This window comes from Mastomys coucha, unplaced genomic scaffold (genome assembly GCF_008632895.1).
Source record: "Mastomys coucha isolate ucsf_1 unplaced genomic scaffold, UCSF_Mcou_1 pScaffold18, whole genome shotgun sequence".
Lineage (NCBI taxonomy): Eukaryota > Metazoa > Chordata > Mammalia > Rodentia > Muridae > Mastomys > Mastomys coucha.
Window position 1 is genome coordinate 108,597,196 of NW_022196900.1, and position 24,107 is coordinate 108,621,302.

The 24,107-nt window shown below is 46.3% G+C and overlaps 2 protein-coding genes across 6 annotated transcripts in view; one reads left to right on the forward strand and one right to left on the reverse strand.

Moving 5' to 3' along the window:
• Nmnat1 (nicotinamide nucleotide adenylyltransferase 1) overlaps positions 1–1,713 on the reverse strand; it is an 18,921-nt gene extending 17,208 nt beyond the window's left edge. Inside the window, exon 1 of the mRNA XM_031379498.1 lies at positions 1,525–1,713. The gene's annotated coding sequence lies outside the window, so the exon portion shown is untranslated. The remainder of the gene's footprint in view (positions 1–1,524) is intronic.
• Positions 1,549–12,909, forward strand: Lzic (leucine zipper and CTNNBIP1 domain containing). 5 transcript variants are annotated; one of them, XM_031379503.1, is made up of 8 exons: positions 1,647–1,690; positions 2,318–2,406; positions 3,317–3,425; positions 4,588–4,723; positions 5,092–5,190; positions 7,734–7,829; positions 8,265–8,346; positions 10,835–12,909. In XM_031379503.1, exons 3-8 carry the CDS (start codon positions 3,325–3,327, stop codon positions 10,891–10,893), a joined length of 573 nt encoding a protein of 190 aa, XP_031235363.1. In that variant the 5' UTR covers positions 1,647–1,690; positions 2,318–2,406; positions 3,317–3,324; the 3' UTR covers positions 10,894–12,909. The 5 variants fall into 5 exon arrangements, with proteins under 5 accessions (XP_031235360.1, XP_031235363.1, XP_031235362.1 ...); XM_031379504.1 differs by lacking the exon at positions 1,647–1,690 and adding an exon at positions 1,888–1,993 and having other exon boundaries at positions 10,835–12,897; XM_031379500.1 differs by lacking the exon at positions 2,318–2,406 and having other exon boundaries at positions 1,549–1,690.
• The last annotated feature ends 11,198 nt before the right edge of the window (positions 12,910–24,107 follow it).

A 24,107-nucleotide genomic window follows, 5' to 3' on the forward strand; every position in this document is an offset into this window, starting at 1 on the left:
AGGCAGCCCGTGGGTCCTGCTGGTAGACCACATAAGGCAGGCAGGAGAGCAGGCAGCCCGTGGGTCCTCTGTGGGTCCTGCTGGTAGACCACATAGGCAGGCAGGAGAGCAGGCAGCCCGTGGGTCCTGCTGGTAGACCACATAGGCAGGCAGGAGACCAGGCAGCCTGTGGGTCCTCTGTGGGTCCTGCTGGTAGACCACATAGCCAGGCAGGAAACCATGCAGCCCGTGGGTCCTCCTGGTCTCCTGCCTCATGGACATGCCTGGGCTGACGAGTCCGCCCCAGCAGCACCGCTGTGTACTGTGTCTGAGCCTCACTCTGCTGCTGTGACAAAACAATCTGACCAAAAGCAACTTGGGGAGGAAGGGTTCTTTTGCCTTCTACTTCCAGGTCAGTTCATCACTGAAGGAATTGGAGCATGAGCTCTAGGAGGAACCGGAGGCAGACACTACTGAGGAATGCTGCCTCCTGGCTTGAACTCAGTCTGTAGACCAGGCTGGCCCTGAACTCACAGATATTGTTCTGCCTCTGCCTCTTTAGTGCCAATGCCCAGCACCCAGGAAGCCAGGACTGCCAGGCAGGGAATGGTGTTAGCAGGTGGGCTGGGCCCTCCTCTACCAATGTACATAATAGTCTCCCACAGACATGCCCACAGGCCAATCCAATCTGGACAATTCTTCAAAGTTTTCCTTTTAGATAACTCTAGGCTACGGCAGCAGTTAAAGTAACTATGAACTTCTAACCCCGTCCCTTTCAACTTTACAAACAAAAGCATCACTGTAAGCTATAACCTTTCAATTTCTTGTCTCCAAACTTTCCTGTTAACATTATAATACAAAAGCATAGGTCAACTTTCAAAATTCTCCGTCTTTCAAAATTTCAAGACTTTTAAAAGTTCTGAGTCTCTTTAAAAGTCCAAGTCTTTTAATCATGAGCTCCTGTAAAATACAAAATAAGTTTCATACTTTCTAATCCCAAAAGGGAAGAACCAGAGAATAGGAATAATCACAATTAAGCAAACCTAGAATCCAGCCGTGTAGTTCAATATCCGACATTTGGGACTCACGATCTGGGTCCTAATGGGCTGGCACAGCCCCATGTCCACTCAGTTCCCTGGTAACATTTTACATTCCACTTAGCAGCCATTTTCCTGGTTCTCAAAGGCCGTGTGGGCTTGCTCTTTCCCAGATTTGGAAATGACTAAGAAGGAAAGTCCTTCTCAATGCCGGCTTTCCCCCATTGCCTCTCACCCACATCCCTCTAAGTTCATGGGCGTCTGCCCTCAAGAAATCCCTAGAGAGGAAGAATCCATGCCTGCACCAAGGCTATAGGAAATTTTACCAACTTTTTGGTTCCAAGAACTAAAGGGCAAGAGTTGACTTAGAAGAGCTGGCCCCAGGGACCGTTACAAAGGTCTCTAAAGGTCCAACCACTGTGCATTCTCCCTGGCCTGGCAAAATACGGGGCTCCGGGCTAACACCCCCCAAAGGCGCATCTCCTAGGACCTCGGGTGGGTTGCTTACCAGGCCTTGAAGGCCAAACGGCCCTAGTCCTCCAGGAGACAACCGCGGCCCGGACGCCAGCGCAGGGAACACCGCGGCCTTGCTCTCATTGGTCCCACAGGGCCGGAAGTGCTTGAGACCAGCGGAAGTGCTCGCCCCATGCGGTCCGCCCGGTCCAGGGCGTCAGGTAGGCGGGGCCCCTGGTTCCAAACGCTAGGATCTGCTAGCGGGCGGCAGGCGGGGGACGCGAGGGCAGAAGGAGGTTGTCCTGTTTCTGATCAGGGAGGACCGTGAAGCGTTTCGCAGGCGTAGGACTCCCGGCCACCTCAGGGGACCACCGGGCCTGCTGGAGCCGGCCTCGGCGGGACCTGCACACCGGAGCTTCGAGCTCGTCCGCGGGGAGGAGACTGGCATCCGAGCGTGCGGCTCTGCCTTATTTTTGTTCCGGTGGTCCTGGGCCGGGCGCTGCTCAACTTCCGTCCCCGAGAAGGTGTGCTTTCTGCCCTTGCCTTTTCACGCTTCTGAGTTTGACAGCCGCGACGCGAGTGCAGTGGCCTCACCCGGAAGAAACCTCAGCAAAAGCTACAAGGAGGCACAGTCCAGGGGTTCGGTGGCTTCTCCTGCGGCTTCCTAGGAATGGAGAATGTATTTCAATTACAGTCTGCTTAACGGGAAGTTCTCTGGACAGCTGTAGGCTAAGTTCAGACGTAGCAAATAAAACTATAACAGTTTTACTTTGTTCTAGCCAACTGCACCCCAGGAGGTTTGAAGTTTCAGCCTCCTGTAAACTCTGTAATAACTTCGCTTTCCTCAGATTGATGACACTCAGAGTTCCAACAGTTGGCAATTTGTACAGTTTGAGACCCATCAGCATCGTGCACAGTACAGGATACTAGAAGCTCGGTGAGCGTGAATGGATGGATACCTTCCACTCCAGATGTCAGTACTGGCCATTTCGGCAGTCTCAAAGAAAACGCCTCACTTTTATTTGATCCTAGGTGGTGCCAGTGAGTTAAATCTTTCTGGCCTAAATCTGTAGTGTAGTTAAAGGTTTGTTTTTGTTTGTTTGTTTGTTTTTTACAAGCCTTTATATTTCCTTAAATTTATTCAGAGTAACTTTGCTTTTTGAGGCTGTCTTGCAGCTTGGGAGTGCAGCCTGGCGATAGCGCATGTGTAGCATTCTGGTTCCTCCATTTCCTTTAAGAAGAGATAGATAGATTTTTCTGTTAAACAGTAATAACTTACTGTGCAGGGATCTATCTTAATGGTAGAGTGCTTGCTTAGAAATGGGGTTCTGGATTCAGTCCCCTGTGCTGGAAAGAAAAAGTCTGGGCATCTTGGCATCTACCTGTAATGCTAGAAATAATATATCTCATTTTATATTTTCATAATTTACTTTTTTCTTTTTTTGGTTTTTCAAGACAGGGTTTCTCTGACCTGGGGAGTTCTAGGAACTCTATAAAACAGGCTGGTCTTGAACTCAGAGATTCAACTGCTTCTGACTCCTGAGTGCTGGGATTAAAGGCATGCACCACCACCACCCAGCATTTTAGATTTTTTTTTCCCTCTTTTTTTTTTTTTTTCTTCGAGACAGGGTTTCTCTGTGTAGCCCTGGCTGTCCTGGAACTCACTCTGTAGACCAGGCTGGCCTCAAACTTGGAAATTCGCCTGCCTCTGCCTCCCAAGTGCTGGAATTAAAAGCATGTGCCACCACTGCCCTGATAGATTTTCTTAATTTTGAATTGCACCAATATGTTGAATCTTCCCAAGTAACCAAATACAATGTACTGAGGTGGACTTATTGTTCTCACAGAGATTAAAATGGCTTCCAGAGGAAAGACAGAGACAAGCAAACTGAAGCAGAATTTAGAAGAGCAGTTAGATAGACTGATGCAGCAATTACAAGATCTGGAGGAATGCAGGTAAGTTATAACTATATGTTCTCATTCTGTAAACACCTGTTTGTATGAAGAGAGGTCAGGCTCCATGGATGAAAGCCATGTGATGTGACTTTGGTCTCTTCTGTAGTATTTTACAGCACTTTGTCTGTTTGTAGAAGCAAACTTGTCAAGCTTTGTAGTCATAAAGCTCAGATGTAGAAGACTTAAAATACTTAAGCTCCTGGAAATAATAATGCTTACTTTGTCTTTAATATTTTAAACAGCTTTGCCTGGTATGAACTAATTGCTAAAAGTACTGTGATTAGGGGAGGGGCATGGCTGTGGATGAGTGGGTTCCTAACAGCTAGAGGTTCTGAACCCAGTCCCCAGCATCGAGAAAGAAGAGGGAGGGAAAGGGAGGTGCTGCACTCCTGAATCCCAGCAATGAGGTGGATGCATGAGGGTCAGGAGCTCAAGGCCCTCCTTGACTCCATGGCGAGTTCCAGGCCAGCCCGGCTAGATGAGACCCTGTTTCAATAAAGCAGAAGAAAACAAGGAAACTAATAACTGTAGCTTTTAGTAGCCTTGCAAGGATAAAACAAAGGAGACAAAACAGTGATTGGCCCAAGTAAGGGCCCCATGAATGGTAGTGCACTGAGTGGAGCTCTTGTTACTTGTAGTAAATCTTTAATAAGCAGCTTGCTTGGAGAATAAAGATAACCTTTTACTCAGATGACAGATCGTTGCTGTTGCTTGCAGGATACACAAGGTGCTTCCTGCCATCGAAGAGTCTGAGGCGAATAGCAACTGTTGGACTATAACTAGATGCCAGGCACTTTATCCTGTTTACTCTCTATAAAACGTAGCACTGTACTATAATTCTCTGAAGTTGAATAGACAAGTTGAGGTTTGGCTCTGTGTACTTGCCTTGCCTAGATTGCCATTGATGCGTAAGAGAAGTCACTGTGTGCTTGAAGAGTGACTCATATAGGTAAAAGGTGACTGGGCTGAGGGGAGATAGTACACTCTCATCCTGAGTTTAACCTCGCTGAAAGACAGCGGAAATGCCAGAAATGTAACTCAGTGGACATGTGCACCCCTAGTGATTGGTGTTTCCCTCTAGCTTGCTCTAGAACAACTGCTAAGATTTTCATGCTTAGAATCTTGTGTGTGTTTCTGCATTCTGATGTGAGCTGTGACTTAGGGAGGAGCTCGATGCAGATGAATATGAAGAAACTAAAAAAGAAACTTTGGAGCAGCTGAGTGAGTTCAACGATTCACTGAAGAAGATTATGTCAGGAAATATGACATTGGTAGATGAACTCAGTGGGATGCAACTGGTAAGAGAAAGTTCCTGCGAGCATGTGTGAGTGTGTGTGATTTGTTTTGTTTTGTGGGTAGAAAATGCATACTTTGAAGGCTGAGGACCTAGCTCTGTGCTAGTATACTTGCCTAGCACGTACAAGACACTGGATTCTATCCCCAGCACCTCAAAACAAAAAATTAAAGGAAAGAAAGATGGAAAAGTGGTATGTTTACCTGATAGCTTTTGATTTCGTGTCTGCTTAGCTCCAATAACATGCTCAGAAATGGCAAATGAAAACCGATTTCAAGAACCAAAGCCTATCAAGTGAGAGTCGTCAGTCAAACATCGCAGATCTGACTGTGTGGGATACTTTGGTTAGTTGTCGCATTCCTGTGTTTCTAGGCCATTCAGGCAGCTATCAGCCAGGCCTTTAAAACTCCTGAAGTCATCAGATTGTTTGCGAAGAAACAACCAGGTCAGCTGCGGACAAGGCTGGCTGAGGTAAAGTTCTCACTGCTCCAGTTGCTGTGTGTATTTTTCTCCAAGCCCATGAATTCACTTCTTGTACTTGCCTGCTCCTTAAATCCTGGTCACTTGGTGTTAAAGCCACACTCAATTGTCAACAGTTGCTACCTGGGACAATTACAATTAATCATAAATGAATGTTAAGCCACTGGGTGGGTGTTTAAATCACCTCCAGTGACTTTTCATTGGCCTCCACCTTTAATACTTTGTCTTTAACGTCTGGGACCCTAATTTGAGACCCTGTTAAGATCAGCACTGCTTCTGTGTGTGCACTGCCAGCATTTGATGTGTGTATACGTGTGTGCTTAAGTACATGTGTGCACAAGTGTGCACATGTGTGCAGGTGCTCTCAGAGGTCAGAGGCATCAGATGCCCTGGAGCTGGTTCTTCGTTGCCCAGGGTAGGTTCTGGGAATTTAACTTGGGTTCCCTGAAAGAGCAGTACGCAGTTCTTCACCACTGAGCCTGTCTCCTGCCTGGCAGAGCTGCTTGTTGTTGTTGTTGTTGTTGTTGTTGTTGTTGTTGTTGTTGTGTTTTGGTTTTTTGAGACAGTGTTTCTCTGTGTGGCCTTGAACTCACAGAGATCCACCTACCTCTCTCTCCTAAGTGCTGAGATTAAACCCACTGCCTTCTGTTTTTCTTTTTTCTCTTCTTTTCCTCCTCCTCTTTCTTCTACTACTTCTTTCTTCCTCTGTCTCTTTCTCTCTCCCTCTTTTGGTTTCCTATCAGACATGTTTATGAGCCTGTTACTTTCAGAAGTCTGTTTATGGATTTGAATGTAATTATGGCCTATCAGGTAATTTCCACCTACAAGTAATTCAGTAGAGAAAGAGGTAAGAATGTGCTGTTAGGGAATAGAGGGATGGCTGAATTGGTAAAGCGAGTCAGCATACACCTGTGGTCTTAGCACTGGAACATAGAGACCAGAGGATTCCCGGAGCTCTTGGCAGTGAGAGACCCTAATCTCAAAAACTAAGGAGAAGAGCAATTGAGGAAGATGCCTGACATCGATCCCTGGCCTTACACACACATGTACACACACACACACAGTACACACATAAGGGAAAAGAGCATAGATTCAGATGAGATTGGTTGGGCTTGAGTTCCTGTAGTACTTACTGGGTGGGATATGTGACCTTTGGCAAGTTGTTTTATTCAACCTTGTACCCTGGTTTTCTTATCTGTAAGAAAGTGATTATGAGTTTCTACCTTTAGCTGTCATGTGGGTTTGGTGACACTTAGAAGCTGGCTTCAGTCCCAGGTCCGTGGGAGGCAGAGGAAGGAGGACCATTTGAGGCCAGCCTGGACCACATAAGAGACCCTGTCTCGAGAATCAATAAGGGCTGGAGAGATGGCTCAGTGGTTAAGAGCACTGACTACCCTTCTAGGTCCTGAGTTCAAATCCCAGCAACCCCGTGGTGACTCACACCATCTGTAATGGAATCTGATGCCCTCTTCTGGTGTGTCTGAAGACAGCTGCAGTATACCCACATACATGAAATAAATAAATAAATCTTAAAAAAAAAAAAACTAATATGTTTACAAAAAAGAAAAAAGAAAAGGTAAAGAAAAAATCCTTTTCTAAAAAAAATAAAAATTCTTAGAAGCCAGCTTCTTTCCAGTGGAAGCTGTTGGCCTTGTGGCATTTACAGCTGAACAGTGTTTACATTACAGATTCATATTTAGGAGTCAGCAAGATGTTCATTGCATGTAGCATCCCTGGGACCTGTGTAGACTTGTAAGGAGAGAACAGGCCCCACAAAGTTGTCCTCTGAGCTCCACATGTGCACTGTGGAAAGCACATGCTTTTACACACACACATACACACACACACACAAAACAATAATAATAATTTTAAAATGTTTAAAACTGGTCTGATGTGGCTCTTGCCCAGAATGTTAGAACTCAGGAGGCTGATGCAGGAGGGTCACCAACACATTTTGAAGTCAGCCTGAGGTACAGATTGAGACTTTTGTTTTGAAACACAAAAATAGAGTGTAAAAACTGTTGTAGAGCCAGGCAGTGGTGGCACACACCTTCAATCCCAGCACTTGGGAGGCAGAGGCAGGTGGATTTCTGAGTTCGAGGCCAGCCTGGTCTACAGAGTGAGTTCCAGGACAGCCAAGGCTATACAGAGAAACCCTGTCTTGAAAAACTAATAAATGAATGAATGAATGAATGAATGACCATGTCTTGAAAAACCAATAAATGAATGAATGAATGAGTAAATGAAGGAAATGAAATATCAAGAACTTACCTGAGTTTTTTTTTTTGAGACAGGGTTTCTCTGTATACCCCTGGCTGTCCTCTGTAGACCAGGCTGGCCTCTAACTCAGAAATCTGCTTGCCCTTGCCTCCCAAGTGCTGGGACTGAAGGCGTGTGCCACCACTGCCCGGCTATTTCTATAGTTTTATATTATCCAGATAGTTCTTGTGTTAAGAAGTAGGTCTGAAAAGGTGATTCTTCTGTACCCAATGGTTTTTGCTCATGTGCACATGCCTTGTGTTCATCCACTCTAGATGGACAGAGATCTGATGGTGGGGAAGCTGGAAAGAGGCCTGTACACGCAGCAGAAGGTGGAGGTACTGGCGGCTCTCAGGAAGCTCGGCGAGAAGGTACTACCACTCACTTTAGTATGCTAGGTAGGACATTTGGGTTGTTCTTGACATAGAACTTACTGCCTTGTGATGTGCTCTGTAGACTGAAGACAGTTAAAACAAAATGTTTGTAGGGTTATTTATTCGGTGTGTGTGAATGTTTTGTCTCCTTGTATGTGTGTATTATCCGTGCATGTATGTTTGATGCCCACGGATGTCAGAAGACAGTATTGGATCCAGGATCCCTTGGAGCTAGAGTTGTGATGGTTGGAAGCCAGCATGTGGGTGCTGGGAACTGAACCTGGCTCCTCTGGAAAAGCAGTAAGTGCTTTTAACTACTGAGCCATCTCTCAAGCTCTGAGCTGTCTTCACTTCGGCTCCTAGGACACATGCGTTTGCACGCGTTTGCTCTCACAGTTTCACTTGCTCACACTATTTCTCTTACCTGTGTAGCTAACAGAAGATGACGAGGCCTTCCTGTCAGCCAATGCAGGTGCTGTGCTCAGCCAGTTTGAAAAAGTTTCCACAGAGCTTGGTGAGTGAGCACCCTCATGTTCCCCACTCCCTCCCTCCACTGCACAGCCCTCTCCTCTCTTGTTGAAGTTACGCCTCCTCTTCTTTCCCCTTTTTCCTTTTTCCTATATTCTTTTTTCTTCCTTCCTTCCTTCCTTCCTTCCTTCCTTCCTTCCTGATTGATTGATTGATTGATTGATTTTCGAGACAAGGTTTCTCTGTGTAGCCCTGGCTGTCCTGGAGTTCACGCTGTAGACCAGGCTGACCTTGAACTCAGAAATCCACCTGTCTCTGCCTCCCAAGTACTGGGATCAAAGGTGTGCGCCACCACTGCTGGGCCACTTCTTCCCTCTGTCTTTTTTTCTGAGTAAACATAGATTTACTGAGGGAAAATGAAAGAACTCTCAAATGTCAAAGGGTCTCTAAGGGAAAAGTATGAGATTTTGGTAATGTTGGTAATTGAGCCCAGGATCTTGTGCATATTTCTGAAAGCTGGGCTCATACTGACAGAGAACAACATGCTTGAGACAGCACTGACCTTTTCTTGAGTTTAGAGTGAAGCATGATTTTGTTTTTAATTAACTTTATGTGTGTCTCTGTGGGGGTGTTTGTGCATTAGTGCAGGTACCCAAAGAGGCCAGACGGAGCATTGGATCCCCTGGAATTTGACTTATAGGCGGTTGTGGGCCACCCTCGTGGGTACTGGGAACTGAACATGCGTCCTCTGGGAGAGCAGTCAGCAAGCACTCTTAGCCACTGAGCCATCAGTTCCAGTCCAGAAATATTTTTTCATAAATCCCTTTTATTGGTTTTATTTCATGCTTCTAAAAAGAGATCCATTTTTATTTATATGTGTGGAGTAGATGTGTGTATATACCCACACGTGTATGCAGATCTCCACAGAATGGAGCCTTAGGTTCCTGAAGCTAAAGTTAACGTTTCTGAGCACTCTTGCCTCTCTTGCTCTCTTGCCCCCTTGCTCCCCATCGCTTCCCATTCCCTTTCCCCCTCTTTCCACACGGCCATGGCCAGCCTGTACTTCTCTACTCCTTCTCTCTGCCTTTCTCTGCCTCTGCTACCCTCTTAACTCCCCTCCCCATGCCCTAAATAAACTCTATTCTATACTACAAAAAAAAAAAAAAGAAAGAAAAAAGATGTTTCTGAGCCTTGTAATGCGGTCTCTTAGTCTGTGCTGTCCTGCTAGCCTCCACGCTTCTCCTTGTTCACACAGGAGCCTCGCATGGCATTGAACACAGTTTCTTTCTTGACCTATGTGCTGGAATCATGACCATGTGCCACACCTAGCTCCATATTCTAAGATAAAAATAAAGTAAGACAAGTGAATTTTCACAGAATTACATGCTGTGAGCTGGAGAGATGGTACATCAGCTAAGAACAGGGATGAGCTGCGCTTCCAGAGGGCGTGGGTTAGTGCTGGCTCACTACTATCTGTAACTCATGTCCCAGGGGATCTGATGCCCTCCTTTGCCCCATGGGTACTAGGCATGCACATAGTACACATTCTTATATGCAGACAAAACACCCATATGCAGACAGGAAGTTTAAAATTACATCTCTTTAAATAATTAGTTAATTAACTTATTGTGTGTGTATGTGCACATCTGTGAACAAACATGTACATGTGTGCTCACCCATTCTCAGATGCACATGCCACACTGCAGTTATGGAGGTCACGAGCTGGTTCTCTCCTAGTGCATGGGTCCCAGGATTAAACTCAGGGTATCAAGCTTAAGGGCAGGTGCCTTTGTCACTGACCCTGCCCTTTTGTGAGATGCTCCTTAATGGTTGTCTAGGCTGGCCTTCAGCTCTCAGCCACTATAACTGGCTGCAGGTGCACACCAACAACCCTAGCTTTTCTTTTTTTTTTTTTTTTTTTTTTTTTTAGTAATTATTTAAAGGTTTTACATGTATAACTATTTGTTGTTGTTGTTTTGTTTTGTTTTGAAGACAGGATTTCTCTGTGTAGTCTTAGCTGTCCTGGAACTCACTTGGTAGACCAGGCTAGCCTCGAACTCAGAAATCCGCCTGCCTCTGGCTCCTAAGTGCTGGGATTGAAGGCGTGCGCCACCACTGCTGGGCCATGTATGACTGTTTTGCTTACTTGTGTATAGTGCCCTAGCAGTCCGTAGAGGGCGCTGGTTCCACTGCAGCTAGAGTACAGTTGTGAGCTAATTTGTGCTGTGGGAACCAAGTGTGGGTCCTCTGGCAAGTGCTGATCAGCTCTCGTACTCCCAGCTTCCAGTGATGGTCTGAAATACCTTCCAGCAACATGTAGCTATAGAGCTAAATTAGGATTTTACATATGCTTCTCATACCTAAAGCTGAGTTACGATTCCTCACCAGTAAGCCATCCTGGCTGGACTGTCTCTGCAGAGGGAGGTACAGGTGGCCATGGCACTGGAGGACTGACACATCTGGCTTTCCGTTTTGTTCCTACCTGGGCTGAAGTGCATTTGAAGCAACCTTTTCATTTTGTGTCTCTCCCTTAGGCTCTGGAGACAAGGTCCTTGCTCTGGCAGGGTTCGAGGTTGAAAAAGCCAAGAAATGATGGATTCGTGGTGGGTTTGGCTCTGCTAGCCCCATCTGTCCTGCACACGGTGCTTTCATCCTGTGGACTCAGACAGTGCAAAGAAGTAGAGACTCAAAATGCACCAGCCCAGGAGCAGGGGACTTGGAACACGGTGTGGCTCCTGCTTAGGGTGCTCGTCCCTCTGGCTGTGGATCTCCCTTCTTACATGACCCAGGGCTTGTTGGGACAGAGGAACGTTGTTCACTATGGTTTGTCTTGTTTTTAGTGCTGGTAGGGGTGAGAGCTGTGAGCTAGTGACTGTCCTGACTTCTGTCTGCATGCCTTGGGACGAGCAGCACAGTGCTGTCCCTGGCCCTGCTGTGTCTGGAGAATCTTAGAAACCAAGACTCAGCACATGTGATGTCTAAAGTCATTAGAGGCAGGGCTGAGGCTGGGGCCCAGGTGTCCTCAATCCAAGTTTATTTCTTCATTCTGCACTGTTTTTTGAGTTGTTGTTTCGGTTTTTTTTTTTTTTATAATAATTAACTTGTATTTGTGCAAATTGGTGTCTATGAAAATTCAGTGTCCTAACTCAGTTGAATGGGCACTGAGGAGTTGTTCCCAGCCTGTTCACGGGCAGCATGAATGGGCTCCATTGTATCTCTGGGTTCCTAAGGAGCAACAATGGGAGCCCTGTTGAGACCTCCTGAAGTAACTTAACCCCCTGCCTTGTCTCAGTGGGGAAGCAATAGGAAATGGCAGCCCACAGCCCTCTGTGAGTGACCTCTTGCCAACTCTGAGGGTGGTAACAGCAAGTTACTATCAACTGTGCAGTGTGGGGAGAAACACAAAGTGAGTTATGAGGAAAGCAAGTTTCTCCCTGGGAGCTGGGACAGCCTCCGCGGGCAGCCTCACCCTTGTCCTCACGCGCGCGCGCATACCTTCCCAGGCCTCACGCGCGCACCTTCCCAGGCCTCACGCACGCGCATACCTTCCCAGGCCTCACGCACGCGCATACCTTCCCAGGCCTCACGCGCGCGCCTTCCCAGGCCTCGCCTGGATTGGATTCCTTCCTGTATTTCTCATTATTCTTTTTTTTTTTTTTTGCACTTTATACAAATTAAAAACATTTTTACTGCTTCTTATAAACTAAAGTTCTACTTGGTGCTTTGCCAACTGGACAAATTAGGGGACCTCAGCTATGTAAATGCCTTACTTGGAACTCGTAATATCTTTTGGACTTTTGAGAGGGGTGGGTCTCTGAGCCAGCAGGATGACCCAGTGAGTGAAGTGCCTGCTGCCAAGCCTGATGCCCTGAGCTTAATAATCCCCAGCCACCTGATGAAGGAGGGGAATTGAGTTTTACAAGTTGTCTTCTAACCCATATATGCACACTTACACAGTAAATAATAGAAACCATGAGAAGGGGACCCCTGTACTGGAGTCTTAGGCTCAGGCGCTTTCCTAGCCTCCTCCCAAGAAGCCGGCACTCAGCTGAGCACTGCTGTGTTTGCCAGCGCGCTGTCTCCACTCGCTGTCCAAGTGGAGCACACCAAGACTTGCTGATCACCTGCTGTAACCAGTGGTGCTGGGTGTGTGCCACCATGGTTCATATCAACACAGAAGTCACAGTTCCACAGTGTGGATTCAGTAATGCTGTGCAGCTGCCAACCCAGCGCTGAGTCATGCCCATCGGCCCCTGCAGGAGAACCTGTATCTATTCCAGTCACTCCAAGATGCCTTCTTCCAGCCTCCAGCCTCCTCTGAGCTGCTCTCCTGTCCCTATGGACTTAGCTTTCTGGAGACTTCATGTGAACTTCACACGTGATTATTCCGTGTGGTTTGTTATGTATCTGGCTTCTTCATGCAGTATTTTCAGGGCTGACTCACCGTGTAACACACGTCGATCCTTCATTTATTTCTGTGCCTGATTAATACTTCACTGTATGAATACTACATTTTGTTTAGCCATGTATTTGATGAACATCCGAGTTGTTTTCAGCTTGTGTGAACAGTACCAATAAGAACATTTCTGCACAAGTACATGTTGAATTCCTATTTTCAGTCCCTTTGGGTTAGTACCTAGTTATAGGATTGTTACGTGAGTTTTAAGCTGTAGCAAGTTGTCCTTTGCCTCATGCTCCCCCAGTAAACCGAGGAATCTAGAGGTATTGTTCATTTCAAAAAGACTCATGTGAGTCTAAACCCTTGAAGTTCGTGTGCTTTAACAAAGAACAGCACCAGGAGGCTAGGTATGAAGGCATACACCTGTAACCCCAGTACTAGGGGGCAGAGGTGTGGGGTGGAGAGGGTGATGCCAGCCAGGGCTTCTTGATGAAGTCCCTTCTTAAGCAAAATATAAACAAAACCCACCATATGAGCATAGTGAGGAACTTGCTGTTAACCATGCGCGACTGTCTGCACTACTGGAAGTTGCCTTCTGTTAGAGCCTGACACTCTGGCCACCTCGTCACTTCAGCTTGTGGGGCCTCGCTTTCTTCAGTGGAGCTAGAAGACCTGCCTTTTCCAGTTCCTTTGCACTCCCCTCCCTCAATACCTGTTAGCCTTGGTACCATCCAGGCTAATGTACCATCCCTGGGCTGAGTGATAGCTGCTTCCCCAGTGACGTGTCCACCAGTGAGCTCAGTGCAAGGGCAGGTATTAATGCTGGTGAGCCGTGTGTGTCTCCTGTTCGCGTTGTCATCCTTTCTAGAACCTGGAAGGTCTGTCACGAACAGCAGCTAGCTTTTAATATTCTTACTTCACCATGTTTTGGTGGAAATTCCTGCATTTCAATCCAGGTGTGGTGGCACACACCTGTGATCCTAGCACAGTGTGGGGATGGGAGTGGGGATGGGTGGGAGGGGGTGGGGGGGAGAAGGGGTGGGGGGAGGGGCAGGCAGGTCTCTGACTTCCAGGCTAGACTGGTCTACAGAGTGAATACCAGGCCAGCCAGGGCTGCATAGCAAGACCATGTCTCAAAATAAATAAATAAATTTTCTCATTTCTCCAAGAAATAGGGCTAAAGCAAAAATATGTTCCAATGAGAGAATGTCTAAATGGGCTATTAGTTAAATCTATTAACTTAGACTTTGTGTTTCAGAGATGTTGTTCGATCTTGTAAGTGATAAATCAGGTATTCTAGGAGGCAGGTGGGTTTTCCAGGAGAAGTCAAGGTTTTGAGCAAACAGCTTGTTAACTATGATTATTAGGCCTTTCTCTGAAGGCAGAACCAAGGAAAGGCATGTTCAGAGAATAAAAGGCTTTGAGTCTTCCATTGACTGGTGTCTGGTTGCAGATGATGGACAGCTGGAGTTATTCCTGAGGTTGGCTGTCACCCGCAGTGGTCAGCCCCTCTCCTGCCTGCTGTTAAGTGTGGGTTAGTTTTTCTCCATAGTCTTTCTGTTACAGAGACCTTTCTATCACTTTGCCTCTTGAAATGTTTTTCCAACGTTGGTATGTAAATTAAAACTGTCAGCATTCCCACAGACTCCCAAGAACAAATTGCAACGTGTAATTGCTTCCATTCTGTCTGTCCCTGGAAGTCAGAAAGGAAGCTAGAAACTGGAGGAACGTCTTCACGTTTCTAAAAACCAGCTAAAAGTGTGGCCCTAGGAGGTAATCCTTGAGTGTATGTCCCTTTGACACCCTACTCATGTCCTTTTTGACGTCTTTCTCACTCTTTAAATTGACCTTGGGGCTGAAGAGATGGCTTAATGGTTAAGAGCACTGACTACTCTTCTAGAGGATCTAGGTTCAATCCCCAGCACCCACATGGCAGTTCACAGCTGTCTGTAATGCCAATAATTGACAACCTCATCCAGACATACATGCAGGCAAAACACCAATATGCATACAATAAAAATAAATTATTTAAGTGTTTAAAAAAGGAAAAAACTGACCTCAAAATATAGAGACCCTGTTGCTGACTGGTCGCTGAGGGCAAGGGTCAGTCCTTCCACACGGACAGCAGTTAAGAGGTTAAAGGCTGGCTTCCATAGGAGGCCCAAGCCCTGATGCTTGTGCCACTGCCATGTCTCCAGTGATCCCTGCAAAGTTCCAGCACATTTCCCGAGTACTCAACACCAGTATTGATGGGTGGCAGAAAATGGCCTTTGCCCATACCACTGCCATTAAGGGCGTGGTACCGAGGAGGGCAGACATTGACCTCCCTAGGAGGGCTGGAGAACTTGACGGATCATGAGGTAGGACATGAGACTACCTTCATGCAGAATCCACGACACTGAAGATCCCAGACTGGCTCTTGAACAGACAGAGGATGTGAAGGATGGGAAGTACAGCCAGGTTCTGGCCAACGGTCTAGACAAGCTGTGTGGGGACCAGAAGCAGCTGACGGTTAGAGCCCATCAGGGGCTGTGCCAGCTCTGGGGTACATGTGCACAGTTGGTCAGCACACCAAGACCACTGCTGGGCTATACTGTGGGTATATCCAAGAAGAGTCTAGGCCTTTGCTGTTAGTGAATGTGTATGTATGTATGTATGTATATATATATATATATATATATATATATATATATATATATATATATATATACATGTATGTCTGTTTGAAGCTGTTAGCTGGAAGCATCCTAATGTTTTGTCATTTGCCTGTAAGAATTTAGTTGCTTACAACCTCGTCACCTGGCTAAACAACTGGGACTTGGGGTGTAGAGGATTTGCCACACATGTACAAAACCCTTCAAAGTGTGTGTGTGTGGGGGGGACATATCAAAAGAACACATCCAGCATCCAATGACATCCTCAGAAAGCCTTCCAGCCCCTTGATTCGGCGTCTCTCATTGGCCTCAAGCCAGGGAGCCAAGGCACCAACTTATCTTTCTAGTACTGGGATTAACCACCATGTGCTACCAAGCTGGGTTCTAGGTTCCAGGGTGGAACGTAGGGCCCTGTATGGATAAGGCAACCTGGTCTTCCTACTGTCTCCCTCAAGTTCTGGCCCCCATGCCCCATTTTTGAGTGACAGCCATCCCGAAAAGGGTCATTTCTAGGATTGACTATCAGCCATGAATCCTCTGCCCCAATTTCTATCAACTGTAACTGAATTTTTGCTCTATCACCCAACAGCAGCCTCTGGTAAGGCCATGTTGCAGACATAATTTCAGCACTGGAGTTAAGAACGTAAGGTATCTTCTAAATTTTGTTCCTTTTGGCATTTTGAGACAGTCTCACTCAGTAGCTCAGGCTATCCTAGGATATACTGGGGATTGCAGGCTAGCCTCATCCCGCCCAGCCCTGGGATTACAGACATGTAGCTCCAACCAGGTCATATGAGTAAGCTACCAAGTTGTCTGCTTACTCTGAAATAGGCAAGCGATTAGCTCTTAGCTAGTTAGTTTTACTATCTATCTATTTATTTAATGTATATGAGTACACTATCCCTAGATTGGTTTTGTTAAAGCTAAAGCACTAGACAGATTGTATACAGTAGGTGCCTAGCATTTGAAAACTCAAACGTGCTTCTCTCTGCTGCAGATTAGATGCTAAAGTCAAAGAAAAGGAAGTACTCTCTGAGAAAACCTTAAGAGCGATGCCTGGTAGGAGAGGGATGTGTTTCTTACTTCCGTCTCTGCGATATCATTGAATCTCTCATAAGAAATGTAATGCCAGCCGGGTGTGGTGGCGCACGCCTTTAGTCCCAGCACTTGGGAGGCAGAGGCAGGCGGATTTCTGAGTTCGAGGCCAGCCTGGTCTACAAAGTGAGTTCCAGTATAGCCAGGGCTACACAAAGAAACCCTGTCTCAAAAGACCAAAAAAAAAAAAAAAAACAACTTAGTGCTGGTATAGGTAAACACATTAGTTAGCTCTTTTTTTTGTTTGTTTCTAAAGTGGGTATTTGATACAGTGTTATTTTTTCTTCCGAATAAGTCATAAATGTTTATCTCATTCATAATCATTAAGATGGTAAAGGTACTTGCTGTGAAAGTCTGACAGCCCGAGTTTGATTCGGAGACCCATGGAAAGGTTGAAGGAGAGACCCAAGCCCACAGCCGTGCCCTCTGCCCTCCACATGAGTGCCGTGGTGCTCATGCGCACATGTACATCTGGTTCACACGCAATAGTAATAACACTGTTTCATTGTCAGTGCAGGCTTAGATGGCAAGTGTGTCATCACAGAGTTCTCTTTTTTAATGATAAAGTTATGGTTTTTTGTTTTGTTTTGTTTTGTTTTTGTTTTTTTGGTTTTTTTTTTTTTTTTGAGACAGGGTTTCTCTGTATAGCACTGGCTGTCCTGGAACTACGCTGTAGACCAGGCTGGCCTGGAACTCAGAAATCCGCCTGTCTCTGCCTCCCAAGTGCTGGGATTAAAGGAGTGCGCCACCACTGCCCGGCTAAAGTTATGTTTTTAAAGGGCTGAGGATGTAGCTCAGTTGCATAGTGCTTGCCTGACATGCATAGAGCCCCTGGGTTCTTTCCTAGCAGTGCATAAACAAGTATAGTGTCATAACATAGCTGTAATCCTGGCCTCAGGAAGTAGAGTATGGAGGAACAGAAGTTCAAGGTCATCCTCTGCTATGTTGCAAGTTTGAGGCTAACCTGGGCTTCATGAGGCCCTGTCTCAAAAGTAAATATAAAAGTGAAAAGAAGAGATATTTATCAGTATCGTAGTTTTTTGGGTTCTTAGGAACATTCAAATGTGGATTTAAGTGTACATGTGTTGTAAAGAATAGTGAATGATTCAACAATTCATCAGTGATTGTTTTTAACTGATCTAATAAAATATGCATCTTCTTAATATATTAGTTATGGTGCTGCAGACGTGACTCTGAAGTTAAAGGCAAGGCTTACAACCAAAAATATAAGATATTAGTTGTAGCTGGGCAGTGGTGGTGCATGCCTTTTAATCCCAGTACTCAGGAGGCAGAGGCAGGTAGATCTCTGAGTTTGACAAGGCCAGCCTGGTCTATAGAACAAGTTCTAGGACAACCAGGACTATTACACAGAGAAACCCTGTCTCAAAAAAACAAAACAAAACAAAAAAGAAAGAAAGAAAAGAAAAGATATTCATTGTGGCTGGAGAGGGTTTGAGTAGGAGCACTTCCTGCTGTTGCAGGTGACCTGAGTTTAGTTCCCAGCAACCACATGGTGGCTCACAACTGTGACTCCAGTTCCAGGGCATCTGATGTTTTACTAGACCACGAGGGCTCCTGCATACACATAGTGCTCATAAACTCATTCAAATATACATGGATATGTGCTCAATAAATAAATAAATAAGCTCATACATAAAAATTAAAGAAAGATATTAAGTTTTTAAACTGGACATGTTGGGAAGGCAGAGGCAGGAGGATCTTTATGGATTCAAGGCCAGCATGGTTTACATATTGAAGCTCAGGATAGCCAGAGCTACATAGATAGTCCAGGTCTGAATAAAAACAACAACAGCACCACATGCACGAACACACACACACACACACACACACACACACACCAGGTGTGAATGAGTGGAGTCAGGGTTAGGAGCGGAGAATTCAGGATAGGAGGTATAGCTCAGAGGTGGAATACCTGCCAAGCATGTGTGAGCTCTGGAGTTTGATCCCCAGTACTGTTAAAAAAAATTCTTTCCATTCAAAAATCTCCAAAAGAGCTTATTGACATGTCTGTGTGTGTGTGAGAGAGAGAGAGAGACAGAGACAGAGACAGAGAGACAGAGAGATCAAGCTGGTCCTGGCCTCCTTTCTTTCTTTCTTAACAGTTTATGTATGTCTGTGTGTGCTGTGCACGCGGCTTTCTTTCATGGCACATACGGAGGTCAGAGGACAGCCTCTGGTCTGGTATCAGTTCTTTTCTTCCATCGTGAGTTTCAGCTTGACCTTAGATGATCAGGCTTGAGGGCCGAATGCCTTCCCTGCCTAGGCATCTCTCTGTATCTGACCTCAGGGTTTTCCTGTAGTCCAGGCTGGCCTCAGTGACCTTGGGGTTTAACCAGGTCACTGTTAATCTTAGCATTCTGGAGTGCTGGGATTACAGGGTTATAGCTAGTCTTTCTCCTACTTGTCAAGTCTATACACTCATCAATATTCTGTGAGGAACTGCTTTGAAGTTGCAGTATGAAGAATTGTGTGGGATCTAGGGAGATGGCTCAGTGGAAAAGAGTGCTTGCTCTGCATACATGAGAATGTGGGTGTGGATCTACAGCCCATGGGCACAGACACACAGACACGCACATGCACGCGCTTGCGCAAATGGGTGTGGCTGTGCAAGTCTGGGACTCCCGGTGCTGTTGAGAGCAGAGACAGAAGGATCATTGTGCTGCTGGCCACCAGCCTAGCTCCAGGTCCATTGTAGGTTTTATTCTTTTGGTTTTTTTTTTTTTTTTTTTGGTTTTTTTTTTTTTTTTTTTGTTTTGTTTTTTCGAGACAGGGTTTCTCTGTGTAGCCCTGGCTGTCCTGGAACTCACTCTATAGACCAGGCTGGCCTCGAACTCAGAAATTCTGCCTGTTTCTGCCTCCCAAGTGCTGGGATTAAAGGTGTGTGCCACCACAGCCCCCCTTTTTTCTTTCTTTCTTTCTTTTTTTTTCATTGTAGTCTTAAGGGTGGGTGACAGAACATGGCCCAACAGTGGTGGCACACGCCTTTTAATCCCAGCACTTGGGAGGCAGAGGCAAGTGGATTTCTGAGTTCGAGGCCAGCCTGGTCTACAGAGTGAGTTCCAGGACAGCCAGGGCTATACAAAGAAACCCTGTCTTGAAAAACAAAAACAAAACAAAACAAAAAAAAGAGTGACAGAACAGGGTCTGGAAAGATGGCTCAGCAATTAGGAGCACTGACTGCTCTTCCAGAGGTCCTGAGTTCAATCACATCAACCACATGGTGGCTCACAACCATCTGTAATGGGATCTGATGCCCTTTTCTGGTATGTCTGAAAAGAGGGACAGTGTACTTATATTTATAAAATAAATCTTTTTTTTTTTTTTTTTTTTAAAAAAGAGCTACAGAACAGGACACCTGACATCTTCCACGGGCCTCCACATGGGTGTGCACCTCACACAAGCACATACATCACACACATAAACACAAAACTATGAAAGCATAATAAGCCAGGCATGTTAGCACATGCCCTCAATCCCTTAACTCTGGAGGCAGGACGAGAATTTCTGGGAATTTGAGGATGGCCTGATTTACAGAGTGAGTTTCAGACCAGCCGGGGCTACATTTGAGACCCTGTTTCAAAAAGTAAAGAAAGAAAAATAACACCAGCTTTAACATGGGGCCTGGTGAGATGGCTCAAAGGGTAAATAAGAGTGCTTGCTGAGTGGTGACCTGGCACCCTGGATCCCACGATGGAAGAAGAGAACCAATCCTCTGCCACACAGTGGAGGCATGTGTCTGGCTTAACTAAGGGGCATGTGCGTTGTGAGTCCTGGCCTCTGGAGGAATAGGACCTAAAAGTCTTAGGAAACACTTGAGTACCCCATGTGGGAAACAGCTCCTTGCTCTGTGCCTCTCATGGCGTCCTTTCCTGGAGGTGCTGTGAAGGGGTTTCTCCGTTATAGTTCCTTTTAATGATGCAAATGAACTTTAAGAGACCCTGTAATAGCCTGATGAAAGAGTGTGAATGGGCTTGTGGGAACTAGAGAGTTAATACTTGAGTCTGTCTCAGCGGGGCATCCTTGGCACCAGAAACAGGAAGGCAAATTAAAACTAGTTCCTTTATCTTTTCCAACACCCCCCCCCCCAACCCTTTTAGCTTGCTGCTTCTGTGCTGCCCAGCGCTGAAAGAAAGAATGGAAGTGGCCAGCAGCAAGATGTTTTAAAAAGTTGGTGTCACCTGTATGCACACTCGGAGCCTCCCTGCCTCCTCCCCTGCGAGCCTCCTTCTCTTTCCTAAGGCGGCTTTTCTGCTCATTAGTGAAATAAGCGTCCCTTTCTATTCTGTCTGTACTTAGCCACCAATTAGTCAGACGAGCAGAAATGCTCCCCTGCTGCGTGATATGCTGGGGGCATTAAGAAGCACTGCTTTGCTCCTGCTAGCTACTTTTAAAGCTCTTTTATCTCCCAGGAAAGGGGCCTCTATAGGTTTGGGTCTGCCCCCACCCCCACCTCCCAGCCTGTGGCTATTTCAGTCTAACTACTCATTAAAGTCAATTTAAGATATTACTAAAACCTTTAGATTCTTTATATGAATCACCTCCATTTGAGTTCAGTTAAACATATCTATCTCACTTTCACAGCTCAAGTGCCCGTCTCCACCAACCTCAGCCCCAATAAGAACACTGACGTCCCAGGAGACTGGCTGCCTGTAAAACCAAGCCACCTAGGCATGGCGTTGCATTCCTAACATCTTAGCTCTGAAGGAAGAGGCGCATGCACTGAGTTCCAGGCCAGCTTAGGAAGACCTGTCTCAAAACAAACCAGGCAGAGAGGCTGGAGGGATGGCTCATCAGTCAGCTCTCCTTGTTCCTGTAGAGAACCCAGGCTCAGTTCCCAGCACCGCCTGGCTGTTCACAACTATAGTTCAGTTCCAGGGGATCTGATGCCCTCTTCTGGCCTCTTCAGGTACCAAGCATGCACACAGTGCACACCAAACTTGCAGGCACAACATACACATAAACTAAAAAAGAATAAATCTTGAAAAAAGTCAGAGATTTTATTTTACCACCAGATTAATTATATCACCACATAAAACAGTCATGGTGGCATATGCTTATCAAATCCCAGCATTTAGGCAACGGAGGCGGGAGAATCAGAAATTAGGGGTGGGGCGTCAGCCTTGGCTACACGGAAGAATCAGGAGTTCAAGGTGATCCTTGGCCACATGGTGAGCTCAAAACAGCCTTAGATGCATGAGACCCTGTCTTAAATTACATTTTTAAATTTTATTTTGTGTAAGTGTCTTAGCTGGGAGGTATGCTTGAGCCACAACATGCTTTCGGAGCTCAGAGAATACCTCAAAGGGTTAGGTGTTCTCTCCCTCTGCTGTGTGGATCTGAGGATCCACCTAGTTCATCAGACTTGATGTACGTTTAATCGATGAGTCATCTCTCCAGCCCTGCCGTACTTCCTCTTTGGTCTTAGAAAACAACAACAGGGCTGAAGAGATGGCTCAGAGGTTAAGAGCACTGGCTGCTCTTCCAGAGATCCTGAGTTCAAATTCCAGCAACCACATGGTGGCTTACAACCATCTATAATAAGGTCTGGTGCCCTCTTCTGGCGTGCTGGCATACATGCAGGTAGAACACTGTATACGTAATAAATAATAAATAAACCTTATAAACAACATCACAAGAGTAGACAGTTCCTTGATCATTGTTGCTTTGAGGTACTTCAGTATTACTCGGGATTGTTTTTCACCCCTCCCTCCCTTGGGTGGAGTGTGTGTCCTTGCCTCATAGTTTGGGGCCTGGCCATGAGAGACGATTGGTCACTGGAATGTTTGTGTGTCCTTGCCTCATAGTTTGGGGCCTGGCCATGAGAGACGGTTGGTCACTGGAATGCTTGTGTGTCCTTGCCTCACAGTTCGGGGCCTGGCCATGAGAGACAATTGATTGGTCACTGGAATGTTTGTGTGTCCTTGCCTCATAGTTTGGGGCCTGGCCATGAGAGACGGTTGGTCACTGGAATGCTTGTGTGTCCTTGCCTCACAGTTCGGGGCCTGGCCATGAGAGACGGTTGGCCACTGGAATGCTTGTGTGTCCTTGCCTCACAGTTCGGGGCCTGGCCATAAGAGACGGTTGGTCACTGGAATGCTTGTGTGTCCTTGCCTCACAGTTCGGGGCCTGGCCATGAGAGATGGTTGGCCACTGGAATGCTTGTGGTTATAACTCCGGGAGGAAGCTTCAGTGAGCTTCCACTATTCTCTGACTTTGCCACCATTCATCATTGAAGCCTAATATGGCTGACTAGCCCCTGGGCTACCAGAGACGTGGAGTAATCCTAGTCCAGGCTGCACCTGAATCCTGTTGATCCAGCCCAACCAGGCAGAGTGCATGGCTAGACCACAGCCTGAAGCCTGACAATCTTAGCCCCCCCGAGAGATGGAAGGCGGGAAGGAAGGAGCCGTAATCAGCAGGTTTCGAGGTGGTCTGTGTGTTGATTACTTTTCTATTGCTGTATTAAAACACCGTGATCAAGCTGGGCAGTGGTGGCGCACACCTTTAATCCCAGCGCTTGGGAGGCAGAGGCAGGAGGATTTCTGAGTTCGAGGCCAGCCTGGTCTACAGAGTGACTTCCAGCACAGCCAGGATTACACAGAGAAACCTTGTCTTGAAAAACAAAAACAAAGCAAAACAACAACAACAAAAAGATTTATATTGTATGTATGGGTGTTTTGTCTGAATGTGTGCCTGTGTATTCCCAGGCATTCCTGAGGAAACCAGAAGAGCACATCAGAGTCCCCAGCACATAGAAGAAGAGGTACGGGCAATTATTAGCCACCGTATGAGTACTGGGAATTGAATCAGGGTTCTCTGGAAGAGCTGCCAATGTTTTTAACCACTGAGTCATATGTCCAGCCCTGACAGCTTACATTTGAACCAGAAGCAGGAGGCAGAGAGTACCTGGGGATGACAGAAAGCTTTGAAACCTCAAAGGCCACCTCAGTGACGCACATCCTCTAAAAAGGCTAAAAATGGATTCCTTCCAAGCAGTTCCACGGACTGGGACCAAGCTTTCTAGTGTCTGAACCTGTGGAGGCCGTTGGACAACAGACTTGTTACACAGCATTGTTTTATTGTGGCCCATTCTTCTTACCTAGTGGTGTGGAGGTGGGGCGTGCTGGGGCTGATCCTAGACCCTTATACTTGCTATACCCACAAGCTACCACTAAGCTGCACTCCTAATCTGCATCGTTACCTACTCGTGTGGAAACCTGATGATGTCATATCCTTATTTAACACCCCCAGCCTTAGTTACTTCTCTGTTTCCATGACAAAATACCACGACCAAGGCATCTTACAAAGAAAGTGCTTACGTTGGGGCTCATGGTCTGGGGGTAAGAGTCCTTGAGCATCGTGGCAGCAGGCAGGTAGTCATGGCAATGGAGCAATAGCTGAGCTATTACATCTTGATTGACAGGCATGAGGCAGAGAGGTAACTGAATGGCGTGGGCTTTTGAATCCTCAGAGGCCACCCCTAGTGACACACCTCTTCCAACAAGGCCGCACCTCGTAATCCTTCCTGAACCGTTCTCCCGACTGGAGATCGAGTATTCAAACATTTGAGTGTATGGAGGCCATGCTCCTACAGACCACCATATACCTCAGCAGTCCTCCTTACCAAAAGTGTAGCTT

Coding starts and splice junctions, on each gene's coding strand:
- Lzic (XM_031379500.1), top strand. CDS start 1,663: ATGCGGTCCGCCCGGTCCAGGGCGTCAG. Junction 7,830..8,264: donor TCAGGAAGCTCGGCGAGAAG/GTACTACCACTC, acceptor TTACCTGTGTAG/CTAACAGAAGATGACGAGGC. Junction 8,347..10,834: donor AAAAGTTTCCACAGAGCTTG/GTGAGTGAGCAC, acceptor TCTCTCCCTTAG/GCTCTGGAGACAAGGTCCTT.